Source organism: Balaenoptera borealis (assembly GCF_965194805.1).
Source record: "Balaenoptera borealis genome assembly, chromosome: 15".
Lineage (NCBI taxonomy): Eukaryota > Metazoa > Chordata > Mammalia > Artiodactyla > Balaenopteridae > Balaenoptera > Balaenoptera borealis.
This window is the reverse complement of record NC_138871.1, coordinates 9,818,372-9,843,746: the sequence shown is the minus strand read 5'-3', so window position 1 is coordinate 9,843,746 and position 25,375 is coordinate 9,818,372. Positions and strand designations below refer to the sequence as shown.

The 25,375-nt window shown below is 51.0% G+C and overlaps 1 protein-coding gene across 3 annotated transcripts in view; it reads left to right on the top strand.

The window, feature by feature from the left end:
• KCNIP3 (potassium voltage-gated channel interacting protein 3) overlaps window positions 1–25,375 on the top strand; it is an 88,593-nt gene that overhangs the window by 37,987 nt on the left and 25,231 nt on the right. The window contains exon 1 of one of the 3 annotated variants that reach the window (XM_082356474.1): window positions 24,067–24,567. The exons of the other annotated variants lie outside the window; for them this stretch is intronic. Within the exon in view, the coding sequence (XP_082212600.1) occupies window positions 24,465–24,567 (103 nt within the window). The 5' untranslated portion in view covers window positions 24,067–24,464. Of the gene's footprint in view, window positions 1–24,066; window positions 24,568–25,375 lie in introns of those variants that run through there. 3 annotated transcript variants of the gene reach the window in all.

Below are 25,375 nucleotides of genomic sequence, written 5' to 3'. Positions count from 1 at the left end.
GGGAGGGAAGAGGACCCGGGAGGACTTCCCCTCTGCCCACCCCATGCCTGCAGGGCCCCATCTGACCTGTCCCCCCAGACACACCTGGGAACCTGCTGTGGTTGGGCTGTCGGGGCCTGGCCTTAGTTGGGGATATTTGAAGACGTGCTGCCAGCCTGTGCTGGACAGATGTGGAGCTCCGGGTGCCCTGCACCCTCTAGGGGGGAAGTGGGGACAGAGGCAAGGGTCTGGGAGCAGCTTATCCTTGCCCCCCACAAGGATCTCAAAATCACCCCTCCCCCATCTCCCCTGGGCCTGGGAAGATGCATCAGATATCAATACAGTGGCAGACTCCGCCCCTCCCCTAGCTCCTGTTGCCTTCCTTACTCTTGGACCTGACGAGTTTTCCTGGTACAAATGGAGAAACAGGCCTGGAAGGACAATGTGAACTGGCCAGGATCTAGGTCTGGGAACTCCCAGGGCTGTGCTCGGTCCTCTACTCCACGCAGCTGTCTTAGCCTCAGTGTCCCTGTTCGGGAAATAAGAGGGACCCAGACAGGGAGGCTAGGGCCCTGTCTCAGCGCTTTGAGCAGGGCGGTGGGGTGTGCAGTGGGCGGCTGGGAGGTGGTTGAGGTGAGTCTGTGGGGCTGCTGGAAACCACTACGTGCTGTCTTAGCTGCATGGGTGTGTGCACGTGTATGTGTGTAAGAGTGTGTGTGTGTGTGCACACGTGCTCACCATCTACATGTCCTCTGCGATCCACATGGGCTTCACTGAGGAAGAGACCAGGTGCTGTTCCTGGAGCGACATCCTCAGTCCACGACGAGAGGGTCCTTATTATTTTAATTAAAAAAATTTTTTGGCCACGCCGCACTGCATGCGGGATCTTAGTTCCCCAACCAGGGATCGAACCCACACCCCCTGCTGTGGAAGCGAGGAGTCCTAACCACTGGACCGCCAGGGAGGTCCCAAGAGGGTCCTTAGAGATCAGTTGAGCGCCCCCTGGGACAGCCTGGTCCGTGCAGGCCCCCTTCCAGCATGGATCTCGGGTGCAGGGGCTGCTGGGTAGAACACACCTGGCAGAGGAGTAAACAGAAGACCTGCCTTTAGATATGCCCTCAGGCATGTGGGCGGCTGGCTGGGGCTGGGGCACCTCTTAGTGGCCTATGGAAGGAAGAGGGGGTGCCACGAAGGAGGAGGAGAGAGCAGAGAATGGGTAGGTCTCAGTGTAGCCCCGGGGTTCCTAGAAAGGGTGGGAGGGACCTAGACTCCAGTCCTAGCTCTGCCATTTACCAGCTGTGTGACCTTGGGCAAGTCACTCCACCTCTCTGAGCCTCAGTTTCCTCATCTGTAAAATAGGAAGTGAAGACAAAGAACTCTCCTTTCTGGGCTGCCGTGAAGCTTAAATAAGACACAGCACTTAGCCCAGGAGTGTCTGGCACACAGTGAGTACATAGTAAATGCTCTGGCTCCCAGCTCAAGGCCAAGCCTCAGGGCAGCCCCACACCAACCATTTCACATTTCTGGGGCTCCTATTTAGAGCACCCCACTTCTGAGACTTAAGCTGATCCTGTATTTTAACTGAGCAAGGGTCCAGTGTAAGACTGGAGGCCCAAGCATCTGCTCTCAGGCGGGCCTCTACCTCCTGACCCACTGGGCCCGGGCCAACAGGACTTGCATTTACCCAGTGCTGATCTCCTGGGAGGTCTCACATGCGCTGAGGTGGGCTTCATCAGCCCATTTCACAGATGAGTCCAGAAGACCCGGGAGGTTGAGCAGCCCGTGAGATGTGACCAAGCTAGGAGGGCACTTCAGAGCCCGTGCCCCCGGGGAGCCTATGGCATGGGGGCCCCTCACACAGGACTGGCCTGTCTCCAGGGGGTGCATCCCTCTGGGCAGCCTGATGGGGGTGTGTTGGGCAGGACCCCCCCTGTGTTAAGTACGTGACTGGCGCACAAATTCACAATTAAGCCTAGTAAATATTTGCAGCCATTATGGCAATTGATTGCCTTCGATCCTGTGCCCTGCTGTGAGAGAGTCCTGCTTACTCACGCTTTCTTAAAACCAGCCTCTTCTCTCACACATCTTTAATAATTCAGCTCCTAATGGTCTCCCAACGCAAACCCGAAAATGCCAACTCAGGGCCTTCCTCCCCACTCTGGTCCTTCTCTCGTCCTCCCTGCCGGGGGGCCCCTCACCCGGTTTCTGCTGCAGACCCTGCCCCCCTGCCTGGCCTGGGACCTCTTCGGGGAGGGGCCCAGGTTTCCGGTGTTTCCCCGCTCTGGCTGCTGCAGCCACAGGGAGGAGCCGCTCAAGCTGCTGAGCTGCAGGGCTGAGCTGGGAGGAGCAGGAAGGTGGGGCTACAGCCCTGCAGCGCTGAAGAATGGGAGCGGAGGGGCGAGGACACCAGCTTCCTTGGGGTGACAGGGGAGGCCATCCTGAATGGGTCCCTGGAAAGGCCCCAGGCCAGAAACTGCTCTTGCCTGGGCCCGGGGGCTGCGGGTGGAGCCAAATCAATATTATAGCATCTCCGGGCCAGGTCTCCTGCGCTGCGTTTCCCCGCTGGCGGTGCTCCCCAGCGCCCTCTGGAGGCCATCGCCATAAAGGGGGGACTGGGGGGCTGCACTGGATCCCATCCCTGCCTGGCTGGGTGACCAGGGGCTGCTAGAAGCACCACTCTGAGCTCCACGTCCCTTCTTCCTCGAGGTCCAGCCAAGTTGACACAGGGGTGCTAAGGAAGAGTTGCCTGATCTGCCCAGTGAAATCCTCATGGCCACTTGGGCCAGGCCCAGCTGTGCTGGACACCATGGCGGGAGCAGTAAGGAGGGAACCAGCGGTGGTGGCCTGTCCTAGGCCAGCACCCGCTGCTGCAGAAGAACAACTGGGCCAGGGCTTCCCATCCCGGCGAGGTCTCTGGGCTGGTGCTGGTCCCGTGTAAACTTCCAGGACCCCCTGCCCTCCAGCCCCAGGCCAGGCTGAGAGCATCCAGTTGTATTTTCACTCTGCAAGCCCTCGAGTTTGTTTACCAGGTGCTGTCCTGGGTCCTGGGGACACAACAGGGAACTAGACAGATCAAAATCCCCCTAGAGTTTATAAGATATAAAATGCGATTGATAAATAAATGATAGTTAGAAAAGAGTAGGGCTATAGAAATTACACAGGGCAGGGAAGATGGATGGGGGCTCCCAGGGCAGGGCTTGGAGAGAACGTGACATTTGAATACAGACCTGGGGCGGTGACAGAAGAGCCAGAGGGGAAGCTTTCCAGGCAGAGGGACGGCCAGGGCCAAAACCCCAGGGTGGAGGCAAGCTGGCGTGTCTGTGGAACAGAGAGGTGGCCCATGTGGAGATGCTCAGAGAGCCTGGGGGCGGATGGAGAAGCACCTGTGCGCCCCTGTGGAGGCTCCAGCTGTAGGAGTGAGGTGGAACCCCAGGATTTGAGCAGCGCAGTGCCAGGAGCTGCCTTCCGCCCTGAGCTGCCCCTCCAGCTGCTGGTGGAGAATAAGCCTCAGGGGCTGGAAGGGTGGCCCGGCTGTGCGATCACCGGTCACCAGGCACCACAGGTTGGGGCAGGGTGGAAGTAACAGAAGTATGAGAGGCAGGCGGGTCCTGAAGGCATTTTGAAGGTGGAGCTGAAAGGATTTACCGATGGACAGCTTGTAGAGTGTAAGAGAGAAAGAGAGGAGTCCAGGATGGGTCAAGGTTTTTGTCCTGAGCATCTGGAGATCTGAGCGCTTATTTACTGTGGTGGGAAAACCCTCCGTTTCCCCATCGGGGGTGGGGCGCAGTAGCTCGGCTCTAGTGTGTTCCGTTTGAAACATCTAAAAACATCCTACCGGAAGTATGGAGTAGGCATTTGGCAATCGGCATATGAGAGAGGTTGGGACTGGAGAGAGAAAATTGGGAATCATTAGCACAAAGATGGGATTTAAAGTTGTAAGACTGGACGGAGGTTGTTCAGGGCGAGCCAGGCACGAACGCCAACACTTAAAGGTCTCTGGCTCCTGTGCCCACCCCCTGAGCTTGGCCCCTGGCATCTGCAGAAGGGTTCTATTGTTCATTCTATCCAGAAAAGCGCTTATCCGTGTTCCAGACCTTCATTTTGTGCTACACATTGGTTGGGATGAGGGCCCCCAGCTTTTCGCATGCTTTTTGGTCTAGAGGTGGACCCCCGACCCAGCCGGCCAAGTCATGGAGGGGAAACCCCACGGGAAGTCCAGGCACCAGGCCCAGGCTGGGCCAATGACAGCCTTTCTCGGATCTTTTGACAGTGAGTGGCCCCAGGTCTGGAACAGAGAGGCTGTGACTTACAGGCCTGGTGTCTTCTAGTAGCCAAGTATCACGCCACGCGGAAGAAGCCATTTGGGGAGAGTGAGGCTGACATGCAGGGTTGGCAGGTGAGACCCAGTTTGAGCCCATGTGTCTGGTCATTCTTGTCCTTTCTCTTCCTGCAGTTTGGTTTAAGGGCCGATAAATCCCTTTGCTGAGCAAGTTTGATCAAGGGAACCCTAATACAGCATCTCAGCAGTCAGATGGAGAGAGGAGGCGTGGACAGGGGAGCCAGGGGTGCCCAGAACACAAGGGAAAGACCGACTCTCCTAAGCTCTGGACAGATTGCCCGGAGCCAAGCCTAAGAGCAGCATGTGACACACCAGTGGTCACTGAGGCCGGGGCAGCCTTCACTGGGAGAACGTACTGGTGACCCGACTGTACTTGGAGTCCACTGTTCTAAAATATACATAAGGCCTATCTTGGTTCATTTGGGTTTCCGACAGAGGTCTGACTTTCCTTGTTTGTTAATTTCCTCCACTAAGAATCGGGGAAACAATGAATGTATGGATTAGGTTCATTAGCAGGTAATGGGGGTCATTTGGGGGTTGAAGGCTCAGGGGTGCTCTCTTCCCATTTTGGGCTCAGGCCTTTACAAGGTCCCTTGTTTGGTGCATCCTTAGCAATGGATAAACCAGACTGCACGCAACTGCAGAGCTGAACCGAGGTGGGCATCTCCGCTCAGGGCCCAGCACACTCCAGGGCTCGGCAAGTGTCGCCTTCATGAGTCTTTCTCGCAAACCTCAGAGAGGTGGGAGTTACTGAGATCAAGCTCCTATTGGTTTACGTGTTAGGAGACCGGGCCAAGACAGCACACTGTATATGTGCTCCCAGCTCTCCTAGAAAGGCAGAAAAGATAGCCAGAAAAGAATGAAGAAGGGGTGACCTCAGTGGGCCAGAACTTATGAGGAATCCCCAAAAGGCAGAAGGCAGGTGGGATCACACTGAAGAGGGAAACCACCGAACAAAGGGACATAGAGAGTGCCGCAGCCTTTGGACTTGGACGGGGACAGAAGGGGTACAGAAGTAGCAGCATCCTGGTGAGGAACGCCCCTACCACCCGTCTGTGTGTGGAGGTGCCCACACCAGACCAGAGCTAAGTGTGGGCGTGTGGACCTGAGAAGCAGAGCAGTTGCCTGGGGTGACTGGCAACGCCCAAGAAGCACAGGGATCCTAGTCCCAGAAGACGGGCCATGGGTACACCTCATGCTCCGCCCACCCCACCTGCCCCATCCTCTCTGCAGGGATGAGTCCACACGCGCTTTACAAGCAGATATGGACACAGGCCCGAGAGCCACCCAACATTTGAGGAAAACCAACAACATCAAAGAGAGGCGTTAAGCTCAATGAAATGAAGATAACACAGAGTTACGAAGACCAGCAAGAGAAAAAGCATAGAACAGAATGAGTATAATTAATATTCAAAGAGATCCAAGAAGAGGTTATCTGCATACAAAAGCATCAGCGATCTTAGAAGTGAAACTATAATTGCTGAAATGTAGAAAATGTCGTAGATGGGTTGAATAGCAGAATGATTACCCTAAAAGGCAAGGCACTGTAGCCTAGAATTTCTATCAAGTTATATATACTAAAAGATAAAGAGATGAAAATATGAAACAGAATTAAAGGTCATGGAGGAGATTGCAGTAGGTCCAATTTTCATCTAAAAGGAGTTCCAGAAAGCAGGCATTGGGAGAACAGAGAGAAGGAACTATTAATAGAAAAATTCTGAGCGTCATATTATTTAATCTTCCCAACAATGCAGTGAGGAGCCCAGAGGAGATGGGAAAGCGGCTTTTCCAGGTCCCCACAGCTAGGACGAGGATCTGCTCCCAGGTCTGCTTGACTCCAGAGCTGGGCTCACGCTAAGACACGCTGGCTACTCCCTACAAGCTTACACGGGAGAACAGTTTCTCCAAGTGTGGGCCATGGGATCTTAATACGTGTTCCGTGAAAAGGGTTCTGTTGCAAACACATTTGAGAAGGGCTAGCAGAGGCGGTTTAATGAATTGATGCCCTCTTTATATTTTGAAAGCAATGTGGTGGCTAAGAGCCCTGGCTGGCTTTGGAATCAGTCAGACTTGGGTTCTCGATGTTTCTCTGCCTCTTTCTTTTTTTTTTTTTTTTTGGATGACGTTTGGGAAGACATTTTGCACCACCACCCTACCCTCCCACCCTGCCAGGCCTCAGTTTTCCCATCTGTTAAATAGGAATCATAATTACATCCCTGACATCCCTGGCTGTCTTCCAGGCTTTAGGGGCCAGAGGAAATGTTAGCTGTGAAACTGCTCCTAACGTATAAGATTGTACAAATACAAAACATCCTGTCTCCCCTGAGTTCTGTCACTAAATCCTCTGTTTACTTGCTGCTTCAGGCTATGATGGGCAGCTGGACAGACTCAACGTTTCACACACAATTTATTTGGACTCCAGTCTGTTCGTTTGGTAAACATGTGAGTGATGAGAAGAGGCCAGGATGCTCACTTCAGGGAAGCCCTGGGCGGCACCTGTCCTTGTGCCCTGGACACTGGGGTACAGCACAGGGCAGCCAGAGGCCCGTCCCTCCTGCTGCTGCAGTGGCGTGGGCTGTGCGTGCTCCCCCCGCCCCTCAAGCTGCTTCCAGGTTTTATTTATTTACAGTAAGTCCCCTACGTACAAACCTTCAAGTTGTGAACTTTCAAAGATGCGAACGTGCATTTGCACGTCCAATCACGTAAGTTAGTTCATATGTCTGGCATATGTTGTACGTGCGTGCATCCTCTACAAGTGGTTGTGCTTTTTGGTCCTGTACTGTAAGATTAAAAATGTTTTCTTTATTTTTTGTGTTTGTTTTTTATGTATTATTTGTGTGAAAAGTAGTATAAACCTATTACAGTACAGTACTATATAGCTGATTGTGTTCGTTGGGTACCTAGGCTAACTTTGTTGGACTTATGAAAAAATTGGACTTACAAATGTGCTCTTGGAACGGAACTCGTTCGTACGTAGGGGACTTACTGTATTTAGTTAGTTAATTAATTGAAGTACAATTGCTGTACAATATTATATAAATTACAAGTATACAATGTAGTGATTCACAGTTTTTAAAGGTTATACTCCATTTATAGTTATTATAAAATAGTGGCTATATTCCCCGTGGTGTACAATATATCCTTGTAGCTTATTTTATACCTCTTACTTCCCTACCCTTATAGTGCCCCTCCCCCCTTTCCTCTCCCCCCTGGTAACCACCAGAATGTTCTCTATATCTGCGAGTCTGCTTCTTTTTTGTTATGCTCACTAGTTTGTTGTGTTTTCTTAGAGTCTACAGTAAGTGATATCACATACTGCAGTTAGAGTGGTCGCTATAGAGAAAGCACACCAAATGCTCCTTTGCCCTCAGGATGAAGCCCTGTCCCAACTCAAGCTTGACCCTGGGCCCCTGCCTGGCCCTAGCCTCCTACTCCCCTCAACCTCGGCCTCTGCTCCCTATGACCATGCTACCGGCTCCCCTTCAGTCCCACACCGCACCCACCCCTGCTCTCGCGCTGTGGGGCACTCTTCTGCCCTGGAGCTCCATAGCCTGGCCCATCTGCTCCAAATCCGCCTCTCACCCTTCTTTGCCTTCAGACCTCTACCTGGACACATCCAAGCTCCCTCTGGGAAACCTGCTCTGGGCCTCGAGTCTGAGCTGGGAGCTCCTCTGACGTATTTCTCCCATCACAGTCTTTGCCATGTCGATTGTAACTGTTTCACTGTCTGTCTCCCCTCGAGAATGTAAGCTCCTTGAGGCCAGTGGCCGTGTCTGCCCCATTTAATACTGTATCTGCCAAGCACAAGGTAGGAACTCAGTAAAATATATGTTGAATGGGTAAACGCATGAATGAAGACTCTTCTAACTCTGAACTCTCCAGATTGAAGGAAGAATCAAAAACCATTTTTCCTCCTCTGGGCCCTGACCTCTCCTCCGTGGTGGCCTCACAGGTACCCGCCCTTGGCCAGTCCAGCCCCTTGAGAAGGGAGAATCCTTGGGTGTTTCCAAGGAACTTCTCAGTGCGCGTGTTCAGGTTAGAATCCCGATGCTTCTGGAGAGCAGTACGCAGGGCAAGTCCTGCAGCCTCTGTTATTTGCAGTTGTGATTGGGGATACTGATGGGGGCGTTGTGAGGATTAAATGCTATGATGTATGTCGGTGCCTAGGAGAGTGCCTGGCTCATGGTAAGCACTCAGTAGATGAAGCTGCTACTGTGAGTATTATTACCCGATTCCCTCACTTCACTGAGCTCAGAGAGGAGGATGGACAGGTTGGGGGCCACAGGCTGGAGGCAAAGTTTGGGCTCAGATCCTGGACTTCCAGCTCCCAGTCTGGAGCTCTGGCTTCTCCCCTGCTGGTTTCCATCTCAGATCCCAAGTCATTCATCTGCATCCAGCTGACGCAGAGCATCTGTAATAAACACACCTCCCTGAGCTGCCAGAGGCCACCGCAGAAGACGAGAAACAGGCACCAAGCATCCCGGATGGAAATTCCCCAGGACACCCTTGGGCCCTCAGCTCAAGTTCAAGCAAAGAAATGCTTATGTCCAGACATCTTCACAGATCAGCAACAAGGATGTGACTTGAGAGCACTTAGCATCGGTGTCATAAGACATGAGGATTGATGACCCCCTGTGACTGGGGTGAATGCCAGGGGGAACAAGAAGACTCTGAGTTGGCCAGTGATGCTTCCCGTGTACCTTTTGCGCACAAGGCCCCAGCCTTAATTCAGCGTGGCGTTAAAATACCACGGCACTAGTTAATATGTCCATGGACCCCCTCAGTGCAGAGAGCGCTCTCATGTGCCTGCGCGCACCTGAGTCTCAGGACAACATATGAGGGGGTGTCCTTGGGATTAAGGAATCCACAACTTTGGAGATGAAGAACTGAGGCCCAAGGAAGTGAGAAGCAATGTAACTTAGGTTACACAGCCCTAGATCTCCTGACTCACCATTACCCAGTCCTCTTGCCAGTACAGAGAGATGGGAAAGCCAAGTTCAGCCAAGAAATACAAATTTACCCAAAGAAACACAAATCAACATGGTGGACATTGCATAAACTATAAGGGTCTGAAGTGAAGTTGCTGAGAAGAGCTATGGATGGCCTTATCCAGTCCTGTCATTCTGGAGCTGGTTGGTTCCCCTGGGCTGGAGCTGGGTAAGGTTAAGAAAAGACCCAAGAGGAGATGAGAAGTCCTCCAAGTGACAGAGGGAATGGGAATTGTCCATCATGGTGGACCAGGGATAGGATGAGGGGCCCTGAGAACACGGTGCCCTCAAGCATCCCTCCTTCCATCACTCGTTCAGTATTACTAGACTCTTGTAAACCCCTGGGACATTAGATGGGGATTTGGATATGCCTTGTATGGGGATGGAGGCATGAAGAGAGATCCTCTCCTTCTGACCAAGGGGGAATCAAACAGGTCACTGGGCAATCAAAAGAGAGTTTTCCCATAAGTAGGCAGTGAGGGGTCCACCATCACAGTGACACTTGGAGATGTGTGCACATGGTCAAGTAGCTCAGTTCTCTCATGCCTTCTAAGTCTTTCCAGACCATGAGAACCATGGGACCTAGAACTGCTTAATTAAGGAACAGGAAGTTCCTTTCCTACCAGAGACCACTGCCCCTGATTCTGGTCTGAGATGCTGAGAGATCCCATGATTCCTGTGATGGGCAAAGACTTATTCCTAGAAGCTGGTTCCAACATGGGGAACTTCATCTCTTTAGTACTTCTTGTGGAACATGTCTACTGATGACAAATTCTCTCAGTTTTAAACTCTGAATGTCTTAATTTTTGCTGGGTATAGAATTATAAGTTGGCCAGTTTTTCCTCTTTGAGTACTTTGAAAAAAGTGTTATTCCATTGTATTCTGGCTTCTATGATTTTTGTTGCAAACTCTATCATCATTTGTACTGTTATTCCCTTGGATGTCTTTTTTCCTCTGGATGCCTTTAAGGTTTTCTCCTTACGTTTGGTTTTCAGCAGTTTGGCCATGACATGCCTAGCTGTGGTTTTCTTTGTATTCATTCTGCCTGGGTTTTGTTGAGTTTGTTGAAACTGTGTGTTGATATCTTTCATCAGTTTTGGGAATTTTTCTACCATTATTTCTTCAGATTTTAATCCTGTCCCTTTCTCTCTCTCCTCTTCTTCTGGGACTCTAATTACACATTTGCTAGGCTTTTTAAGCTTTGCCCTTTGTCCCATATCTTCCTTATATTCTTTTCTGTTGTGTTTTTTTTTTTTTTTGCATTCATTTTTCATCCATTCACACGTAATTATTGTTATGGTTGGATTTACCTCTGCCATCTTACAACTTCTTTTCTAATTGTCTCTTTTTTGTTCTCCCTTCCTCCTTTACTGCCGTTGGATGTGTTAAACAAATATTTTTTTACTGTACCATTTAAATTCCCCTATTGATTTTTAAAAATATTATTTTGAGTTACTTGCTTAGTGGATCTTCTAGGGATTACAGTATACATTTTAATTTACCACAGTTTACTTCAGAATAATATTAAATTAATTCCAGTAAAATATAAAAACGTTCCTTCAATATATTTTCTTTTTCTCTCTCCTCCTTTTATCATCACATATATTATATCTATGCATGTTATAAGCCAAAGCATACAGTGTTATAATTATTGGTTTATGGAAACTTATGTCTTTTAAAGAACTTAAGAGAAGAACTTTTAAAAAATATATTTATGCAGTCTTTTAAATTTATTCACATATTTACAATTTCTGGCACCCTTCATTTTTTCCTGTGGATTTGAATTATTTTCTTTCAGCCTGAAGGACTTCCTTTAGTATTTCTCATAAGGCAGGTCTGATAGCAATGAATTCTCTCGGTCTCTGTTTATCTGGGAATGTCTTTATCTTCATTTCTGAAGGATAGTTTTTGCTGAATAAAGAATTCTTGGATGATAGTTTATCTTTTCTTTCAGCACCTTAATTATGTCATTCCACTGCTTTCCAGACTCCATAATTTCTGATGGGAAATCAGCTTAAATTCATATTGTTGTCTGTATATGATGTGTCAATTTTCTGTTGTTGCTCTTGAGCTTTTCTCTCTGTCTTTGTTTTTCAACTACTGACTATGATGTGTATAGGTGTGGATATCTTCACGATTATATTTTGGATTATTTGAGCTTCTTGGATCTGTAGACTTATGTTTTTCATCAAACTGGGGGATTTGGGGCTAATATTTCTCCAAATATTTTTTCTGCTCCTTTCTCCTGTTCTTCTGGGACTCTCATCACATATATGTTGCTATGTTTAATATTTGCCCACAAGTATCTGAAACTCTTTTCATCTTTCTTCAATGTTTTTTCTCTCTGTTCTTTAGTTTTGATAATTCCTACTAATCTGTCTTCAGATTAATCTGTCTTTACTGATTCTTTTTTCTGCCAGTTCAGATCTGCTATTGAACCCCTCTAATGAATTTTAAAATTTCAGTTATTTCACTTTTCATCTCCAGAATTTCCATTTGGTTCTTTTATATTTTCTATCACTTTATTGAGATTCTCCATCCCTAAGTCATTGTTCATTTTTTCTTTTAATTTTTAAAATATGATTTCTTTAAGTTCTTTGAATACATTTTAATAGCTACTGTGAAGTCTTTGTCTGCTAAATCTGGCATCTCATGATACTCAGAGACAGTTTCTTTTGACTGCTTTTTTTCCTGAGTGTGAGCTGTATTTTCTTGTTTCTTGGCACGACTTTTAATTTTCTGTTGAATACTGAGTCAGGCACGTGTGCAGCTCTCTGTGGCAGATGGGATCAGCTTCTGTGGGTCACCTGTGTTGTCAGGGTTGAAGGCGGGGGGAGACAGATGTGGGTTCCAACTTTTTCTTACCTTCATTTCCTGTCCTTGGTTTTTTTTTTTTTCCCCTACCTTCTGGTGCTACTGACCTACAGCAACTTCAGGGATACATAGAGAGAACAGCCTTCCATAGACTTCTTTACTGAACTGCCACAACTGTGAAAGGACTCGTTCTTATAATAAAGCCCTTATTCCATATCACTCATGGTAGTTCTGCTTCCCTTAGCAAACCCTAACTGATACAAAATCCCAATTCTCTGTTAAAATTTCATCTTTTCATTCATTTCTTTTTCCATTTTTAAAAACATATTCATTATAGTTATTTTGAAGTCCTTACCTGCTAACTCCAGCATCTGGGTCATCTCTGGGTTGTTTCTGTTAACTTTATGATCAGCCACTTTCTCCTTCTTCTCATGTCTAGCAATTTTTTATTACAAGCTGAGAATTGTAAATGATACGTGGTAGATCCTCTGGATTAGTTTCTCTCCCTGTAAAGAGTGTTAAGCTTTGTTTTGGCAGGCAGTTAAATTCCTGGCAAATCACACTAATTCTGTCAAAGTTTGCTTTTGGGCTTTGTTAAGGCAGGTCTGTTTCAGCTTTTTTCCTTATTTATAGACTGTAGCTCTTTTCTTAAGGCATGGTCTTAATCCCAGAGTGTGGCCTTTCTGGGATCTCAAAAGAAAGCACAGGGGTTCACCAGTGTCCTCCAGTTTGGTTGGGCCTGAACCTCAGTATTTCCTTGGAGCTGTATGACCTCTGAAATCTCTGTTCAGCAATCAGCTTCCCCGGCAGTTATTCTCTGCAAGCCCTCTTGGAATCTCTCCCTGCTCATACACAGCCTAAGAATTGACCAGGGATGCAGAGGATAGTTTCATGTAGATTTTGGGGGCTGATCTTTGTCGGTGGCTTCTTCCTTTCCAGACCCCTGCCCCCTCAAATCATGGCCACTTTAATAGTTCTGAACTCTGATCTCTTTTTCCTACACCCAGTGTGACCACCAGTACTGGGAGGTTTTACTGCCCAGCATTTTGGAAAATATGTTCAGGGATAAAGATGAAATGAATTTAATGTGATTCCTTCTCTCAAGGACCATTACTCTGTGTTCATTGCTGTCCAGTGCCCGCATAGAGTTGTTTTACATATTTTGTCCAGTTGTTTTTAGTGGTGAGATAAGTCTGATGCCAGCTAATCCATTATGATTGGAAATTCCTTTTCTGCACTCAAGGGAGCTGAGAGAGGTAGTGGCATTTGTATGGTTAAAAACACCGATGTATTCAAACTCACCCATGTTCCTGCTTGGTCTCTGAGTGTCATTAGGATGTGCAATAAATCCTTTCTCTGTAATAACAACAGAAGCTACAGCCCTCAGATGGGCAAAGGACACTGTTCTAAGTGTTTTACATGTACTAATTTATTTTACCCTCACACTCACTCTGTGATATAGGTATTACCATTCCCATTTGTAGTTGCAGAAACTGAGTCATATTGAGGTTAAGTTACTTGCCTAAGATCACATGGCTAATAAGTGGAAAAGCCAGGATTTGAACCCATGCAGCCTGACTACAAAGCCTGCACTATTAACCTCTACACCTCACTGCCATTTAAAAACAATCTCAATTTTTTTTTACCATTTTGTTATAAACAGTAAGTTATGAGAAAATCACTGTATCACTGTATCAGCAGCAGAGACTTAAAAGCTACAGCTTTTCCTCCCCGGCTGCATTTGGGATGTGCAGAATCTGTCGGCTTCATTCATTCTCTCAGTGAGGTTCCCTCCTGTCCAGACCTTCTGCCTCTCCCTCAATCCAGGCCACCCTCATCTTTCAGCCAAGCTCTCCTCTGTCCTCATCGTGGGCTTCTATGCCTCCACGGTTGTTCTTGGAGCAGCAGGGCCAGAGAGGAAAGGCAGGAAGGTAGGCTGGGGAGTGCTGATGAGGACTGGGGCCAAGAAAACCCACTCAACTACTGGGCTAGAGAGTGGGGCAACCTGGAGGTGGTGAGGAGCAGCAAGACAAACAGCTGGAGACCTCAGGTGGGGACTGGACCTTTAGAAGGAAGTTCTCACCTCAAAGACTGGCAAGGAAGAGGCCTCAAGGACAGGATGGAGGGGAAGGGGTTGTGGGGCACACAGCCATCTCTCTGTGGCACTGACTTTAGAGTGACTTCAAGCCCCGGCTCTGCCTCTTACCAGCTGTGAACACCTGGGGTACATCTCGTAAGCCTCAGTTTCTCCTCAGCTTCATGGAACAGAAAACCTAAGTAATGATGACTTAAATGAGACAGGGGTTTAGTTTTCTCAAATAATGAGAAATCCAGAAGTAGGTAGTTGTTAGGTTTAGTCTGGCAGCTCAAGTCAGCAGAATCCTGTATTGTTCTCTCGTGGCTCCCGGTACAGCCATCATAACCCCATTCCAGAAAGCAGGGGGGGGAGAAATGCAAAAAGGCATATGTCTGTCCCACTCCCTTTAGGACGGTTTCCTAGGAGCCCCACCCAATGCCTTCTGCTTATATTTCATTGGCCCAAACTGAGTCACATGGCCATCTCTGGCCACAAAGGAAGCTGGGAAATGTAGTTTTTTTTTTTTTTTAAGCAGAACAGATGGTTGTCCCCCAACAAAATTAGGATTCTGTTAGAGAGAAAGAAGGGAAGAACAGATACTAAGTCTATGTAACCAGAAGTCTCTGCCACAAGGGTAAATGATGTTGTTTCCTCCATTGTTAGGGTTGATGTGGGGATGAAACCAGGTAATTCTTATAAAGCATTTAGCAGGTACCTGGCTCAGTAAATGGCAGGGAGTATTCTTGAACTTGAACTTTTCTAATGGCCCATCTAAGAAATGTCTTCATAAGAAGCTGACTGCAGACCGCTCACCAGGACCACCCATAGAGTGAGGGTTCAGTAAATACCTCTGGCATTGACTTGTCTAAACCCCACCCAAGGAGAGGCCTATCAGTAGAGGCTGGTGAGACACAGCCCTTTTTAAAACTCTGCATTGGAGGAAATTGACTCTCTTTACTTAATATCTCTTTACTCAGAGGGTAGAGGGGTGAGACCTTGGGCCTTGGGCTTAGATACTATAAGGAGAGGGATATTAGTGCAGACACTGTTGCTTATTTGCCCCAATCTACCCCTTACCTTCTCCCCCTTTAGAGAGCTCTGGTTTCAGCCCCAGATTCAACCATGAGAAGAGCTGAGCCTTCTTCCTTGCCCCAGGGGGTAGTCCTGATTGATCTGAGCCATCACATTTGTATTAATTAGGGTAGCTCAGGTGCTGTAACAGTGAGACGCCCAAAACCCAGTGGCTTAAGAACAAAGAAGTTTATTTGTCTCTCTTTGACCATCTTGAGATCTGTGTTCAGGTTGGTCGGAGGCTCTGCTCTACACAGGTATTCAGGTGCCTTCCACCTTGTGGCTTTGCCAACCCCTAGAGCTGTGTCACTGTTACATGGTTAAGGCTGGTCACCGCCACATGTGGGCTCCAGCGGTAGGGTTGGGGAGGGGAAGCTATGCCCAGTGCAGTAAGGGCTCCACCCAGAAGGGGCACGCTTCACCTCTGCTCACATTCTGCTGGAGGGAACTTAATCACATTCCCAGGCCGTGGGGGGGTTTGGAAATGCAGTCCCAAGCTCCATGTGTTCAGGAACAACTCTGTTTGTCACCACAGAAGGGTAGAATGAATTTTGATGGGGGCTGGCAGTCTCTGTCCCTGTTCACCAGCAAACACCTGTGCCCATCCTTCTTCCATGTCTATAGCACACTTCCTCCCAACCTAAGGGAGATAAGGTAAGAACGGGAAACACACAGTAGACAGTGGTCCACTGCAATTATCAAATCCTGCTAGACAGAAATTACAAATAGAAGTATCATTGCTGTCAGAACTCTCCCTATCCAAACTCAGGAACTGCACAGATTCAGAAAAATTTTTGAGCTGTCTTTCCTTCATGGACTCTCATGTTTTTTATCCAAAACTCAGGAATCTGATAGATTTGGATAACACATCACTCATGACCTGAACTTGTTGCAGGAAGGGAGACCCCATCCAGGGCCCGAGAGTGGGCTCTTATCTAACACTTGGAAATGAATTGTCTTGAGGAGACACACGTGCTGACAAAGCAAAAGACTTTATTGGAAAGGGGTGCCTGGGCAGAGAGCAGTGGGGTAAGGGAACCCAGGAGAACTGCTCTGCACGTGGCTCGCAGTCTCAGGTTTTATGGTAATGGGGTTAGTTTCTAGGTTGTCTCTGGCCAATCATCTTGCTTGTGCCCATATTTGGTCTGACTCAGGGTCCTTCCTGGTGGTGCGTACATCTCTCAGCCAAGATGGATTCCAGCTCGAAGGTTTCTGGGAGGTTGGCAGGACATATTATGGGCTGACGTCTCCTTCCTCCTTTTGGCCCCTCCCGAATTCTTCCAGCTGGCGGTAGCTTGTTAGTTCCTTGTTCCTTATTGGGACCTCCTGTTGTGAGATACCTCATGCAAGCTGTCATTATCATGACTTGCCAGGGTGGGCGGTTTCAGTCAATGGTTCCCTAAGAAACTCACTAAAAATAGCTCTCACTCTCTGAATTCAGGAAACACGTATAGTGAGGATTTGTATAGTGAGGATTCCTGGGCTACCTGCCCTGGCAGTGAAATGAGAAAGCTCAAGCGGCCCAGTTCTGCTCTCTGAGACCACCCACCATGTCCCCTCCTCCAACGTCCCAGCCTTACCCTCCAGGAGGACCTTCCCTCTCCATTTCCCATTTGTATTCATTTGGCCACATTGGAAGTAGGTGTTGGGAGGTGTGCCTTCCTTTGGGGCCATAGAGCTGCCCAAGTTTTCTGCTAGTGCAAGTTGGGAGGCCCAAGAGTTATTGTAAGTCTTAATTAGTCACAGGCTTTTGGGGACTAGGCTTCTGACCACAATATAATTCCCTCAAAGACTCGGTCAGTTTCTGATCCATTTGCTTCCAGTTGGTTCCTTGGTCAGTAACCATTGCCAAAGTTCTTTTCCGAATATAGCTCTGATAGCTGCTCTATTTCTTGGCTTCCTTGTCCTACCCATCACTTCCTCTCACCTTTGTTTGGCTAAATGTTTGGCTGGTGAATCTTTATTTTTTTAATTATAAATTTATTTATTTATTTATTTATTTATTTTTGGCTGCATTGGGTCTTCGTTGCGGTGTGCAGGCTTCTCATTGTGGTGGCTTCTCTTTGTTGTGGAGCACGGGCTCTAGGCACACAGGCTTCAGTAGTTGTGGCACGCAGGCTCAGTAGTTGTGGCTCGCGGGCTCTAGAGCGCAAGCTCAGTAGTTGTGGCGCACGGGCTTCATTGCTCCGTGGCATGTGGGATCTTCCCAGACCAGGGCTTGAACCCGCGTCACCTGCATTGGTAGGCGGGTTCTTAACCACTGTGCCACCAGGGAAGTCCCGACTGGTAAATCTTAAAGGACCCTTGAAAGATGCTTTTTTGCACTTTTCTCTTCTGTTTGGTCCAAAAGCACTTTCCTTTTCCAGCACTGTGAAGCCTTCAATATCTGGTATTTCCCCCTTCTCTTCCACTTCTACTTGCAAAACAGCCAACTTTCACTTGATCTTTTTAAAAGTTTATTTCTTTCTCCCTTAACAGCTCATGGTGAGTGGTCCAGATGGGTGGGAGGCCGTGCTCCATGTGGTCATTCAGGGAGCCAGAGCCCTTCCATCTTGTGGCGCCATCGCCCCAGCCCCCTCCCAAGTTTGTCATGATCTACATGGCTGAGTCTGATCATCAACATGTCTGGGAGCATGAGTAGGAGACTTACTCACTGTCTTAAGTGACAGTGTGCCCAAAGCAGCCCGTCACTTCCACTGGCAAGAACTTAGTCACATGGCCACCCCTAATTGCAAAGGAGTCTGAGAAATGCTGTCACTATCGGCAGCCGTATCCCTGGTTAAGACATTTTTTTTTACTGTAGAAGAGAAGAGAATGAGTTTTGATGGAGGGCTAGCAGTCTCTGCTACAGTGGTGGTCTCACTCCTCTTGCCAGCAACTGATTTAGGTATGGCATGTGAAACAATTCCAGCCAATGAAACATGAGGGATTGTTCATGAGAAGCTTAATGGAAAAGTTTTCCTTGCTATAAGAAAGAGACATAGGAAGAGATGGTCCCTTCTTTCCCAGGACGTTGTCATGTCAAGGCGTGATGTCTGGAACTAGGCATTCATCTTGTGATCATGAGGTCAGTACGCTGTGGATAAGGTAGATGCTCTGTGGCTGGCAGTGTAGGTAGATACAAGATTCCAGATCCTTAAATATACTGCTGAATCTGAGCTGACTGCCCCTGGAGCCAGCCTCCTACTGGACTTCCTGTGTGTGACATGCTATAGTTCCTTATAGTTTAAGCTAATGAATGAAGGTTTTCTGTTACCTGTGGCCATACATCTCTCACATTTCATCTGAAGCTGGGCTGGAACAGAGATTGTGTGGATGGGTTCTGTGTGGCCCCACGGGTCTGTTTGATTGCAGCACTTGGGTGATGCTACAAAGCAAAGAGAACTGATCCTGGCTCCGAGGAAGCAGGCTCCTTCAGGAACAAGGTCCCTCGTGTGTGTTTTTGGATTCTTTCACATCCATCAGCTTATCAGTTGCTCATAGCTCATAGTGTGACAGGCAGGTAAATGTCAGCAAGTTACCCCATTTTGCAAGAAGGAAAGGAAGGCTCAGAGAGGTGGTATGCCTTGGCCAAGTCTGTTAACAGGCTAGGGTTGGAACTAAGGACTTGGCCCTGGTTCTCCTGGACTCCCAGTCTAATGCTCTTGCTAGTGACACAGGACACCCTCTGCTGTAATAATTGGAGAAAAGGCATCATCTGACATTTTGCAAATACTCATACGAGGCAGGTAATACCTGTATCTTCAGGAAGGTTACAATCTAGTGGGAGAGCATAAACAAATAAATGAACACACAAATAAATAACTAAGTTCACACTGTGATAACTGCAAAAAGGGAATGGGATAGGGGCCATGTAGAGACTAATAAAGGGGAGGAGGGCAGGGAAGTCACCTCTGCAGACATGACATTAAGCTGAGAACCAAAGGATGAGTAGGATGTGTGTAGGGGAGGAGGAGGAAGGGTACTACAGCTCAGGGAAGAGCCTGCACAGAGACCTGGGGATGGGAGAGTCCTGGTACCTGCAAGTGTGGCTGCGGTCACATGAGCAAAGGAGAGGAGGAGGAGCCTGACCACATGGGTCCACAGGGACGGGGTGGTGTTGAATTAAAATCACGCTGGAGCGTGACTGCTTGGGTTCAAATCCTAACGCTGTGGTTTATCAGCTGTGTGCCCTTCAACAGAGCATTAACCACTCTGTGCTTCAGTGTCTTCCTCTTGCCAAGCCCCTGCCTTATCGGGGTCTGTGAGGAATGAGGGACATGAGCTGTGTTGAAGTGCCTCGTACACAGTAAGTGCTCAGAAGATGTCAGCTGCTCTTATGGGGCTTGTTATGGATTTTGGTCTTTGTTCTGTGAGTAGTGGAAAATGCATTCATCAGGACCATCTTGGTTGCAAGGGACAGCAACCCAACTCACACTGGCTTAAGCAACAATAGGAGGATTTATTGGCTCCTCTAACGGAAAGATATAGGTTTGAATGTGCCATCAGGCACAGCTGGATCCAGGCACACAGTATTGTGTACTGGACTCAGTTTCTTTCTCTCTACATTTTGCTCTGCTTTCTCATGAGGTGACTACATTCTCAGGCTCTCTGTCCTCACATGGTGGCGGGGTGGCCACTTAGCTGCCATAGTAAGAGAGAGTGCTTCTCTCCTGCTTGTCCAGGGCCAGTCCCATGAGGTCTCTCATCAACCTGGCTCCCATCCGGTGCCCATCCCTGAGTCAGTCACATGGCAGCAGAGGGGTGTTGTGGAGTAGGAAAAGAGGAATTGATGCTGATCGACCAGTCATATCCCCAAACCTCTGAAATCACTGGCCTGAGGCTGGCAAGGGCAGGGGGTTCAACAAAGGAAATCAGGGTGCTGTTACCAAATCGGGGAGGGATACCAAGCAGGCAAACACAACCAGTGTTGAGTCAGAGAGCCACTGGAGATTACCAAGCCAGGGAAGGAGAGGACCTGACATTCACCTTGAGATGACCATTCTGGCTGCCGAATGGAGAAGAGATAGGAGGACAGAGTGGAGGTGGGGAGAGGCATTGGGGCAGCGGGTGATGTCGCGAGTACAGGAGAGAGGGACGATGGTGTGGCTGGGCTGGTTGCCACCAGGAGCAGAGATGGATGAGAAAGAGGCACGGTGCCAGAGCTAGGTGACAGACTGGGCAGGAGTGGGGACAGGCAGAGCCCAGTCTAAGAGCCAGGGTTTTGGCCTGAGTGGTCGAGATAAGGAGCTTGAGGAGGTGCTGGTGTGGGGCAAGACCGAGTGTTCGGCTTTGGCTGAGCTGCATTTGAGGAGCCCTGGGACATCACGGGGAGGAGTCCTAGAGGCATTTCTTTGGCCTGTGGAATTCTACTCCTGGGCATTCTTGTCTGGTTGTTATGAAATATGAGAAGGATGAATAAATTGCATAACGCCTGCTCTGCCCAGTAGAATGCACTAGAACCAAGGGAGGCCTGCCCTCCAGAGAGTTGGGACAGGAACAACTAACTTGCTGGGCTGTTTGCAGGCAATGTGTCCCTCTAAACAGCATGTGTCCATCCCCATTCCTCCCTTAAGAGTCAAAAGACCTCTTGAAATCCTTGGGCAGCTAGGTGATCAGGAACAGCAGGCATGCGGCATCCAATGAATGTTGGCCAAACTGACAGGGTCCCTGCCCACAAGAGCGGTGGGGCAGCACGGATGACGTGGAAGATGTCTGGGCTGACAGCTGAGACACACAGCGCAGAAGGTGTGGCCCACGCAGCAGAGGCCTTGGGGGTTCAGAGGAGAGAGGGTTAATGCAGGTGGTTAGTGGTGTGATCCGGGCTGGTTTCCTGGAGGCAGAACTGGAGTGGCCTCAAAAATATTCCAGGCCAAAAAAACCCCAAAAAATTCCAGGCCAAAGGAAAACCATAACCTCAGGCGTCGGGGTGCAAGCCTAGGTTTAGAGGGCACCCCACCCAGCTCCAAAGCAGCTGGGTCTCTGAAACGTTCTAAGTTAGATGAGGACACCAGTGCCTCGGGGACCTCTTCCACCTCTTGAGTTCTCCAGCGAGGGCTCAGGGCCCTCCAGGCTTCCCTCATCATCTGAGGAAGAGCCAGTGGCTCCCTCTTATTTCTCTACATCTGTGGCAGCCCTCAGCCCCCTGCCCTGCAGAGATTTCTCTGTCTGTGCCCCTCCCCTGAGCCTGCCCCTCCCCCAAGGCAGGGAGCTGGCAGGGAGCACTGCCGGCACCCAGCTTGCCTTTGGCGGGTGGGGGAGGGGTGAGCGCATGCCAGGGCAAATGCCCCCCTGGGCGGAGCTAGAGGCAGCTGGGAGAGGCCTGGCCTGGCACTTCATGGGTGTGGGGAGGATGTGTGGGACTTGGGGGATTGTCTGCCAGCTCCACTCTCCAGGTCCTGGGCAAGAGGAGGTGTGACAGGGCTGCCAGCACAGCCTCCGTGGACCTAGGTTGGCCCCAGAGCTGGCAGGCCCCGGGCTAGTGAACGAGCAGGGGAATCAGCTTCCCATCCATTAGGCCCCTGGCCCGGGCTGCTAATGCCGAGCGGACATTCTGCTCTCAGCCCTGGTATCCACTTAGGCGTCGTTAATATTTTACACCGCAGAGCCAGAGATCAATGTCTCGTTTCTAGCTCAGTGTTTATGGGCAGTCACTGAAGCCTTCACAGGGGAGATGCTCGGCAGCACCAGGGGAAACTGAGGCAGGGAGCAGGGCTGGGGCAGCTCAGGAGGACCCGCCACCCCCCGAGATGGCTTCCTTTGCTTGCTCTCTTCTCTGCCCCCCTATCTATCTTAGGTCTGGCACCCTGTACACATCCTGCTCCAAGAACAGGGGCCATCGGAGCCTGTGACACATGCCAGTCCTTGTCTAATTCAATCTTTTACAAGCCCCTGGAGAGGTTGGATTATCACCCCCATTTTATGGATGAGGAACAGGCTTAGGGAGGTTTCGTATCACTGGGCTCTTAACCAGGCTATTGAGCGAGGATTGGTGGGAACTAGCTGCGACACAGGCTAGATTTTGCTCAGCACTTAAGTGTGTAAATTAGATGGCAGGAGGCTTTTTAACCTTTCTAGACTTTTACACACAAGCAACTCATGGGCTCTAACAGAACCACATTCTCCTGCAATCGTTAGCATCTGTACTTAGACCTCTTGCCTTTGGTCAGTGGAGACTCACCACATGCCCACTTAAATGGAATTGAAAGCTGTGCATTTACAGTTCTTTAAAAATATCTCCAATAACTCAGTCTTTTAACCAGGTGTGTTAAATAGTGAGGTTGAACTGCACAGGCGGAAAGAGACGTCACAGCCTCTCTCTGCTTCAGCTTCCACCAGGAGCAGTGCGGTTTCCTGGGACAGCATCTGCTCTGGGATCCAGCAGGCCTGGGCTGCACCTGTATCCCCTTCCATAATCCACCCTCTAGGTCTCGGTTTTCTCACCTGTAAAATGGGGGAAGAGGAATGCCCACTGGGGGAGCCCTTAAGGATTACAAGTAAAGCTAAAGGCTTGGCTCGCTTGCAGCTCCTGCGGGGCCTTCAGCGGCTCACGCGGCGGTTTCCCGCCCCGCTCCGCCCCGCCCTGCCCTGCCCTGCCCTGGGAACTGTCCCCTGCGCCTGGGACGCAGTACACGCTCAGTATTTGTTGAATGAATGACAGAGTGGGTAGCAGAGGCTCCATAAATGGAAGCTGCTATTGTTCAGGCCTCAGGTCCAAACAGGGTTAACGCTCACAAGCGTGGTACGGGGCTGGATTTCCCCCTCCACTAAGACAACAGAGAAAAGGAGAACTTAGTGTTCACAGCAGCGCACGCTTCCAAGCGCTCGGAGTCTTGGGCTGGTGAGGACACCGCGGTGCGGAGCGCCCGCTGGAGGGCAGCGGAGAGTCACGGCTCCCGCCCTCAAGTCCCGGAGTTTGGGGGCTTGGAGGATTCCGGGCTCCGCCCTGCCACGCCCCCTCCTCTCCCCTTCCTTTCTCCTTCCTTTCCGCGGCTTTCCTTTCCTACCCAGTGTACCCAGGCAGGAAGAAAGCGATCCACAAACGATTTAGCACTCCCTTGCACTGCCCGCGCGTAGCACTTGGCATCCGCTCAGCTCTTTCCCACAGCCGGAAAGGCAGGCACCAGCCCCTCTTTGGGGAGGAGGAGGAGGCGGCAAGTCCGTGACTCGACCAAGGTCACGCAGCAAAGTCAGAATTTGAACTCAGCTCCATAGACTCTAATGGTAAAGCCCAACTCCCTCCCAAAGCCTCGAGCGCATGCGGGTTTCCAGAACTGGAGAACTTTGGATACCAACTTTTCCATTTTCAGCGGGGGCCAGACCCGGGCCAAGTTCAATCTCCGGCCGTGGGCTGATGGTTGTAGGAAATACCCTGGGTCGAGAGGGCTCCCCGGATCCTCCTAAGGCCAGCTCTGTGCTGGCCCGCCGGGCGGAGATTGGCGGTGGCCAGGCTCAGTGCTCCTCCGCCAGGAGAGGGGAGCCCCGACTCCCCACGGGGAGCGGCGCTGCGGCTCCCTTCCTCTCCGGCCCCGGCCCCCTCCCCAGCCACTCGGCCCCACCCTGCACGGGCGGTTCGGTGAAACCGCCGACCGCGCGGCCTCCCGGGGGCTGGCGGGGTAGCGGTGGCTCGGAGCCAGACTCCGTCTCGGGGCTGGCCCGTGCGGGGCGGGGCCGCCTCCCTCCGCCCCTTCCCGGGCTGGTGCGGGGGGGCCGCAGGGGACTCCTCCCCCGGTGGTCGCCGCGCCTAGGCCAATGAGCGCGCGGGGAGCCGCGATGGAGGCTGGGGCGGCCGGGAGCGCCCGGGAACGCACGGGTCCCCCGCAGCCGCCGCGCCCCCGCGCCCCGGAGCCCGTGGGGCTGGAGAGGGGGCGAAAGAGGCGCGGCGCCCTCGCCGGGCATGGAGGCGCCTCTGGCCCGCGCCGGCCGCCCAAGCTGCGCTCCGCGCCGCCGCCGCCGCCGCGCCTCGAAGTTTGCCGGCTGACTCGGAAAGTTGCGCTCTGCTCGGCCGCCGCGCGGGGTCCAACCTCCTGGCCGGTCCCAGCTCGCCGCCGCCGCCCTCCGCGGGGCCCCGGCCCCGCCGACACCCGCAGCCCCGCCTGCCGGGAGCATGTGAGCCACGGTCTCCCCTAGAGGCCGGGCAGGCTGCACCGGCCCCGGTGCCTCCAGAGGCAGCGCGCGGGCGAGGGGCACGCCCCGGCCCCAGGCAGCCCGGGCCGCCATGGGCATCCAGGGCATGGAGCTGTGCGCCATGGCCGTGGTGGTGCTGCTGTTCATCGCCGTCCTCAAGCAGTTCGGCATCCTGGAGCCCATGTCCATGGAAGGTAACGCACGGCCACCCGCCCCTCCGCTGCCCTGCGCCGGGGGCCAGCGGTCAGAGGGGAGGGAGCAGCACTTGCGCTCCGGGGTGCGGGTTCTCGGGTCCGGCGAGGAGCGGCCCTCAGGGACGCTGCGCTCCGCGGCCCTGCCCGCCTCGGCAGCCGCCCCCTCCCGGCTCCGGAGGGCTGGCCTGGGACTAAGGGGGCAGAGAGGGCTTGGGCTCCGAAGAGTCCCAGAGGGGATGGAAGCGCGGCGCTTGGGGTGGGTGTGAGTGAGATGCCGATGACACCTTGAGAGGGCACCCCTGGCTGTCCTAGGCCCGCCGGTCTTAGCCGCCCGCAGTGAGCACCGCCGGCTTGGCCGCCCGGTGGTGGGGGGTGGCACAGGGTGAAGATAACGGGAAGGACCCTCAGCCCAGGGCGTCAGGCTGCAGCAGCGAGTAACATAAAACCTCTGCTGAGTGATGGGCCGTTCCTTCGACTCTTAACCCGCAGTCCCGTTCCCCTGGCAAGGCTCAGGGATAGGTAACCAAACCCTCAGGCGCCACGTTTCGGTCCCAATAAAATATTAACTGAGGAGACAGACCTGCTCTTAAATCAGACACTGATGGCCTCCCTGGGACCCCTGACAGGGACCCTTAGAGTTGATTCCCAACCCTAGGTACCTCTCTCCCACTTCTGGGCAGGTTAAAAGGAGCCCCTCCAGGACACACCCATTGTGAAGGGGACCTTGACCCACCAGGGCTGTAACTTATCCTCTGCGCCCTGAACCTCTGGACTGTGGGGACGGGGCCAGCCGGTCCTGTTCCTGTCA